The sequence below is a fragment of the Limulus polyphemus genome, unplaced genomic scaffold (genome assembly GCF_000517525.1).
Source record: "Limulus polyphemus unplaced genomic scaffold, Limulus_polyphemus-2.1.2 Scaffold653, whole genome shotgun sequence".
Taxonomy (NCBI): domain Eukaryota; kingdom Metazoa; phylum Arthropoda; class Merostomata; order Xiphosura; family Limulidae; genus Limulus; species Limulus polyphemus.
In genome coordinates this window covers 226,086-235,258 of record NW_013666263.1, presented here as the reverse complement: position 1 = coordinate 235,258, position 9,173 = coordinate 226,086, and the positions used below count along the sequence as shown (strand labels likewise).

Genomic DNA, 9,173 nt, shown 5'->3' with positions numbered 1-9,173 from the left:
GCGAAATTCAAAACAAACAAACAAACGAAGTATTCCGTGAGAATGTTGTGTCCAAAGCACACCATTCTTTCTTGTAACTCTTACACAATTAACTAGTGTACGAAGATGACGGTTTTCCAGCGCTATTCCAATAGTACGATTGCACAGAAATTCACAAGCGCTGTATCCGTCGGCTTGATCGGTATATATTCTTATAAAATAGCATAAAAACTCGGTTCATTTTCCAGCTACAGTTGAGCCAATATGTTGTTGAATCAAACTGTGTACACATGACGTCAGTTATGTTACTTTTTCAGGTGTAAATCCTTCTTGATTATGTTGTGTAGTGTTGCCTGGACGGCTTGTGCCACTGGCCTTTGTATTCGTGGATTTTCAACTGTTACAAGATGCCACAGTTTGCTTACCTCATCTGGGATGTGACTTGTTGCAGGTCTCTTTATGAATGTTCTAGTGTCCCAAGTTGATCCACGTTCCTTTGTTTTCCAATTCCATTATGTATAAGAAACGTACCCGTCAGAGTAATTGTAAATTCTCGACATGAATTCATTTTTATGAGTATGTACGAATATTTTGCGCGTGAAAGGACTGTTAAATAACCTTCCCAAAAGCAACCACTTTTTGGTGGTGTCACACAACGAACGAAACGACAAATAAGGATAAGATAATATATAGATATATAGTAGTTCTGATACAAGTAGTTCCATCACGACTTTATATAGACTGTTGTTATAAGGTGACTTGCTGGTTTGCATATGCAAAATCCTTCTAATACAACGTATTTATCCCTGTATTACATACACCATACTTAATGAATTATACATTTGATGAGTTTGATGTGTCATTAATTCGAATCAATACCACAACAGTAGTGAGCATAACTACGTAGAATAACAAAAATATACATTATGGCTAACCCTGATCACCTCACTACTAGCTGTATTAAAAACGTGTTATGTGTATTTTTATATTTTAATGTATTAAATTGACTACTGGATTTAAGTATTTCAAATTTATAATTCATAGTGTTAAATTAAAGATTAACAAAGAACAAATATTGTCTTTTAAATGTAATTTAGACTAACAAAAGTATGTTATTAGTTTATACAGAGCTGAACGGAAATATAAAAACTTTACTGGTACAAATCCCACCCACGTAATTAAGTGTCTTGAACCTAAATTGACACAGAAATGAAATGGTTTCTCAGCGTCCACGGTAATAAAATCTGTAACTTTGCCATTCCAATCTTAATTAATCAGATAATAACACATAGCGATTTGTACCCCCCATTGGCTTATGCTTGTTGTTACTTTTAACTTCCATATTTTAACCGGCTTACTTTGTTGATTACATACAAAGAACTTGAGCTATATTGATTGCCTATCACGATGAAAGTACTATAATAATTGTCACTCAGTTTCCTCTACTTTTCTATGAAGACCCAATGGGACACGTGCTCCACTTCACAGTTGTTCGCAACATCTATCCATCATGATATTCGTTAGAAGATTACATTCTATGATGCGAACAGTCAGTTTAAACGTATCTTTCAGTTTTAGACAGCCAAACACAGATATTTGATAAATGATACTGCTAGTGGTCTCAGTGCTCTATCATAATTGAAGTGGAAGGAAACTGCAAAGAAAACTGGTTCACAGGTCATTCATTATCTCTAGCTGCTATTTATCACATTCGTACTTTCATCCTCCACCTTCAGCGATTCTTTATTTTTCAATAAATATTTATGTAAAAATGATAATCAGACATACTCACCATTTTTCGCTTAATTAAAAAGCTTTTTCTCAAACAGTTTTTATTTTGACCTATATAATATATCAAACTTCCAAGAATATTTTACTATATCTAACTAGACAACATTTAAAGGTATGAAGTACTAATAAACACAATTGGCTGGTTGTTTGGAAGAATAAAGAAACATCAAAATCCAACAGAAAGTTTTTTTTTGGATTGAGTTATATCAACCAGCTCTGAACTTTTAATTAAAAAGACATACTTGTTCAATAATCGTATACTGAATAATCACTATTTAAAGCAACTCTAGTTTTTTTATAAATCTTAAATACAGCTAATATTTCCAGGTCTTCTGTATAATTCTAAGATTTTATTGGTCCCCCGATGGGACAACGGTAAGGTTATAGATTTACAATGTTAAGATTCTGGGTTCGATTCCCCACTGCAGATAGCACAATGTAGTTTTGCTGTAAAACAAAACGATCAAGTTGTATTGAAGACATACTTTTATATGCAATACCCATAACTACTTTGATACAATAATCTGAAGAAATTCTAACTAGTACGCACACAGTAACAGTTTCATTTACTCACAAATCTTAATACAGTTTAAAAAATAAAGTTGCTGTCTAGCTTTCCAGTTATATTTAACATTATTTTTATTTTCTTTTTTACCTTGATGTAGCGTAAGTTGTAACAGAAAAACATACTAGCTTACACCAGATAGCAAAACAAATATCTATATCTGAATGATACATCTAGTTGGAAAGATGAAGAGACTCAAATAATGTTTTAACAAAAAAAAAAAAAAAGAATGGTAATATATTTGTGTGTCTAAACAAAAACCACAACAGTAGATATTTTCGTTCTGTGGTGATAAAAAACCAGATTTTGTGTTTTCAGCCTATATTTAAAAGATAATCTAATTCTTTACTTACTCTGGAGCTTTCTTTGAACCTTTTAGCGGCCCTTTGATGTTCACAGGAGACGGAATACTCTGTTTAGAAAAAACAACAACATGTAAATCAACTTAATACATATTATTATTTAGAATATTTAAACAAAACAACAATAATAAAGTAATACTCTTTGGCTCTAGTAAACAGTATATTCGCATGCCAGTCTAACATTGTTCTGGAAGACAGAATGAATTTATATCAAATGTGTTTCAAGTATTTTCTTGTAACGTTTATTTCATATGTCTTGCCCTCCAGTGGCACAGCGGTATATCTGCGGACTTACAACGCTAGAAGCCGGTTATTGATACCTGTGGTGGGCAGAGCACAGATAGCCAATTGCGTAGCTTTATGTTTAGTTACAATCAAACAAATAAACAAACAAACAAATGTCTTAATTGAATGCAGTATAGGGATGCTAGCAAGGACATTTTGAAGTCACGTCACAATCATGCTTAAAGCCATGTTACAAGAAATAAAGCTGCACTTTCTTTAAAAAAAAAAGGTGATAATTATATACATATATTGAAATGATTAATTTTGAAATCACTCCAATGAAGTGCATAACAGAAATGAAACAAACCCAAAAAGTATTAAAACTGATCTTAGAAAAGTAAATAAAAGACAATGTAATGTCAGTTTATTGAACATTGAACAACAATTTAAGGAAGTTACAGAATTAACTCTCATAAAAAAAGAACAACAAAGAAAACAAGTTATTTTATCTCGTAAGCAGTCTAAAACGAAGATTTTGGATACACTAATACTGTAACGTATCCCACAGAGGACATATTTAAAAACTATATATTATTTGGTTATGGAGAATTCTTGGCCATTGGCCATGTAATGTCACTATTAATAGATTTTTAGCTGGCAGGATATACATTACAGTACTTTCAGAGAAAGGACATTTCTATATTGAAACTGTTAACAAGTAAAGCCAAAGAAGAAAGGCGTGGTCAGTGTTCTCCTCGGAAGAGAAAAACTCGTAAAACAGAGCGATTAGGACAACAACGGGGCGGTGAAACCATTAACCCAACACAATCTCGAGCAATGCTTTGTCTATAAATGGAAGGTTGTGGCTACGAAACAGAATCCTCCAACCCAACAACTCATTGCGATAAACCTGGGTGTATCTCCTGGCACCATTAACAAGATATTAAACAATTTTGATATTAGTTCTCAAGCCTTCATTCACATCTCGAAATCCACTTCTGTTTTCATGAGAAAAAATGTAAGAATAAACTGTAATAAAAGAACTCCCATTAGACCACATACCTGTCAAATCTCCTAATGCAACGATCTTTTGTGCATTTTATTTTTTTAAAGCAGAAATCAACATACGCTAGAGGAACAGATATACCTGAGGAATGATACTTGTGTCATAAAACCGATAGTAAAACACTTCTTGCCGAGTTATCAGCTAGTTTCCTTTATATATATATATATATGTATATTTATTGAAGAATTTCAGACTTAGCTTTAGAAAAGATAAATAAAACGTGGTACAAGTTATAATTCGGGAAAAACAAAAAGTAACCTAGAAGAAATGTAGGACATTTAATGTGTCAGATTTTAAAATTTCTTTTGAGGTAAGACGATGTGCTGCGTTATGTTATCTTTTCTTCACACATGTGTGAAAAAGTAATACAACAAATTTTAACTTTCTGCGTATAATTTTATCATATCAATATCTGTATACATATTTTTTAAATATTCATTTTAATAACAAAGCTAGAGCCATAAACACATCTCGCTGATAAATAAAAGAAATGACAGATATGAGGTTATACAATTGTGGTAATTTGTCAAGGTGGTACCCCCTTCCCCCAGATGCAAACGTAACTTTCTTCCGTAATGATATAAAGTATTTAAACACCAGAAATATTAATACATTTTACATAGCTTACACATAATGTACGTTTACCATAGGAAAAATGATTGTGTATTGATGTTTTAGCAAAGCGTTTCACATACATAACGTTAAACCTGTTACCTTTTCTTAGGCTAAAGACTAGTTTCACACCGGAGAAGATTTCTTGGTGAATGCGTATGTTAAAGTTCAAAAGAAGGCAACAAAATAAAATGCTCACGTTGCATTTTTTAAATTCCGTTTCAAAACGAATTATGAGACCAATATCGAGAAATACAATGTAACGCTGTGGTTTTCTTTGTCTTTTTGAAAATGTTTTCTTTCAGTAGATTGAACAAACGTTATCAGCTAATTTTCGAATGAAATATAATTTGCTCAGACTTTGATTTCAATTTGGAGAAAATATTCTGTAGCACTGCTCACCTAATTACAGCCTAATTCGTTCGGGCTTGAAGAACAAAACCTTAGCATGAAGGCAAACTCAACTTGTAGTCACACTCGGACTTGTTTCTAGAATTTAATATAAAGCCTCGTTCATTGGTAATTCCCAGTGGTGCTACAGCTATTATTTTTCAAGTTTCGACAATGAGTGGTAAAGCGCCAGGGGCAAATAAGTTTTTCAACTTCACACCAACTTCCAGAATAAAACAGGTTTTATATAATTTCCGTGTAAATTGAATTTGTGTCTTCCATCAGTATAAGTGATCATAAAGCTACTTCACAGATTCTCAAAAGAAAGAAATGGAAAAGTATCATTATTAACTGAAAAGGAAGTATACGAAAAGTCGGTGAAGATTATGATTCAGCAATAGTTCTGGATGGATGACCTTACAATTAGGTTCTCAAGAAAGAAAGTTTTACTTTTCTAAATATATTGTCATTGATTAGAGACATAGACAAACTAAGAAATCAAATCATCAATTTTACACCAAAACATATCGAAAAATTAATAAATAAGAGTTTCAACGTTGAAAATTACGTCTACCAATGTTTGTTTAAAAATCCTGCTTCTTAATATCAGAAAAAAATACTCCAATGTCAGGTTGTATAATTTGGCATAGAATCTAATTCACCTAAATATTATTTCTCACACTCAGAGTAATCAATGATTGAAAAATGTTTTTTCATTTATATGTGGCCTGGCATGATCAGGTGGTTAAGGCACTCGACTCGCAATCTGATGGTCGCGGGTTCGAATCTCCGTCACACCAAACATGTTCGCCCTTTCAGCCGTGGGGGCGTTATAATGTGACGGTCAATCCCACTATTCGTTAGTAAAAGAGTAGCTCAAGAGTTGGCGGTGGGTGGTGATGACTAGCTGCCTTCCCTCTAGTCTTACACTGCTAAATTAGGGACGGCTAGTGCAGATAGCCCTCGTGTAGCTTTGCGTGAAATTCAAGAAACATTGATTTATATATATAAAACAATGTTTTTATAACAATCTATTATGAAAGTAACGTAACCACAGAACAAACAAAATGATAAATACAGGTTATATTCAGGAAAAATTGTAAACCAACTCTTAAAGAAATCCATAATGTGTTAAAATACAGTAAAAGTTTGATTTATCAGTAGCTTGAATGACAAGCTCATTATACATGTTGAAATCCATTGCAATTTGGAGTTAACAAATATCTCGACAAACCTAAAACTACCACTTGACTATCATTATCAAGTGAAGGAAATCTTACCATTTCATGTGTCTTCGCTGTGACTCCGATTGGTGCTTATTCTGTTTGCCATAAAAGTACCATCAGATGGTGGTAATGATAGAAGGACAATTCTCGAAATTCAAGAACAGAGCTTGCTGCTCTTGGAACTAAATTGTAGCAGATAATCGTTACTTACATCATACGGTCAGATTGGTATTATATTTACTTCACAAAAGAAACATGTTACATGTTATATCTCTATAACACATGCATATTTCATCTCTGTCATCATAACTTCAGCTCTATTCCTGTAATATCTGAATGATAACATCCAAAGAGTGAACGTGCCATACGACTAATGCTGAGTTATATTCTATGATTTCATTCAGATACTGTACCGACATTTTCTAATGTGAATAAGCACCTACAACGTGAACAAATATAAGAGACTCGCGACTTTAAAAGGCAGCTGTATAATTACAAATTGGTAGGATATTATCACCCAGAGAATCATAACTATTTTAAACATAGCAACTTCTAGTGTATGTTAAAGTACATTTTATGGCATAAACCAAATGATAGGGTACTTCAGTTTTCATTTCAATCAATGTCAAATTGTAATAATTTCGTTGGGTAAAAGTTAAAGATATTTGTATTTTTTCTAATAAAGTTTGTTTGTAGTTAAATACAATGCTACACAATGAGCAATCTGTGCTCTACTCACCACGGGTATCGAAACCCAGTTTCTAGCGTTATAAGTCCGCATACATTCCGCTATGATACTGGGTGGGGGCGTCTAATAAAGAATTCCATCTTTCCGATATAGAGTATACAAGATTTTTACAATCGTTTGTTTGTTTGTTTTGAATTTCGCGCAAAGCTACACGAGGTCTATCTGCGCTAGCCGTCCCTAATTTAGCAGTGTAAGACTAGAGGGAAGGCAGCTAGTCATCACCACCCACCGCCAACTCTTGAGCTACTCTTTTACCAACGAATAGTGAGATTGACCGTCACATTATAACGCCCCCACGGCTGAAAGGGCGAACATGATGAGTGTGACAGGAATTCGAACCCACGACCCTCAGATTGCGAGTCGAGCGCCTTAACCACCTGGCCATGCCGGGCCATTTTACAATCGAGACAATAACCTGCGCGATCAAAACTATATTAGATAGAAAACAATGATACTTTGTTTTCTGCTATGTATATCATACCAGTTTGAAATTATTTATGATGTTATAGCAGGTATAGCTTCTATTGCCTTTCTGGTTTAGTAAAGTTAGGTATAAATTTTTTTCTTTTACTTCCTAGATTCGCTCCTAAACATATATTATGCAGTTTTATAATATTTGAGGTTTTCCACTTCTAAAGATTATTATTATTTAATTATGGAGTTTATTTTGATGCTTTGTTGGAGTATTGGTTTTAAGATAAACACAAAGGAATAGCTTCGAATTATGGATGTCTATTCAAAGGAGTTGAAATTATGGAGTTATTATTGATACCCATTTACGGAGTTTTGATATTTATATAAATACTTACAAATGAAGTTATCACTTGCTGTTATGTATAATACAACATAAATGTGTTGAATTATATTTGGAAATAATGTTGGGGTTGTAAATTCATTATGTATACTCACTTTTTAATAATACAGTTACCTGGTGTTGGCTAGTAGTGTAATCGATCTCTCTCTCTTTCCAAGGGTGTTAATTAAACCCACAGTATTATAGTTATACTGATGAGTGCCACATCTTTCGATTACACTACTAGCCAACACCAGGTAACTGTATTATTTCTCTCTCTCTCTTTCCAAGGGTGTTAATTAAACCCACAGTATTATAGTTATACTGATGAGTGCCACATCTTAATAATACAGTTACCTGATGTTGGCTAGTAGTGTAATCGATCTCTCTCTCTCTTTCCAAGGGTGTTAATTAAACCCACAGTATTATAGTTATACTGATGAGTACCACATCTCAATAATACAGTTACCTGGTGTTGGCTAGTAGTGTAATCGATCTCTCTCTTTCCAAGGGTGTTAATTAAACCCACAGTATTATAGTTATACTGATGAGTGCCACATCTTAATATAGTTAAGTAACACTTCTCATGGACACTGTTCCACGGAAAAGCACTACATGATACTTTGTTTTTCACAATACCAAAACACCATTCTCATGGACACTGTTCCACAGAAAAGCACTACATGATACTTAGTTTTTCACAATACCAAAACACCATTCTCATGGAGACTGTTCCACAGAAAAGCACTACATGATATTTTGTTTTTCACAATACTAAAACGCCATTCTCATGGAGACTGTTCCACAGAAAAGCACTACATGATACTTTGTTTTTCACAATACCAAAACACCATTCTCATGGACACTGTTCCACAGAAAAGCACTACATGATACTTAGTTTTTCACAATACCAAAACACCATTCTCATGGAGACTGTTCCACAGAAAAGCACTACATGATATTTTGTTTTTCACAATACTAAAACGCCATTCCAACACTATTCTTTACCATCACAAAAAACTGATTTCAACCTATAACACTTTCTTGTGGAGTAGAGATGACATCATTTCGGTAAAACTATGGGTACAAAAAAGAATTCTCCGGTTTAAAAAAGCATCGCGATGTAGCTGTGTACATCTCGTGGTACTATTAACAAAAAACGACAAACATCTATTTCGAGTTGACGAACTCTCACAAACCAAGCGTTCACAGGAGCCACACCTCGAAATCTACGGTTGTTTCGGGAAATAGTAAGAAATTATGGCTATCAGAAAAAATACAATCAAGATGGAGGATGGATCTGGAATATCGTACAATCAACGATGGAGGAGGGATCTGGAATATCGTACAACCAACGATGGAGGAGGGATCTGGAATATCGTATAATCAACGATGAAGGAGGGATCTGGAATATCG

General features: G+C 33.8%; 1 protein-coding gene across 1 annotated transcript in view; it reads right to left on the bottom strand.

The window, feature by feature from the left end:
- LOC106459722 overlaps positions 1-9,173 on the bottom strand; it is a 59,404-nt gene that overhangs the window by 31,351 nt on the left and 18,880 nt on the right. Inside the window, exon 2 of the mRNA XM_022386250.1 lies at positions 2,689-2,747. Within this exon, the coding sequence (XP_022241958.1) occupies positions 2,689-2,747 (59 nt within the window). The remainder of the gene's footprint in view (positions 1-2,688; positions 2,748-9,173) is intronic.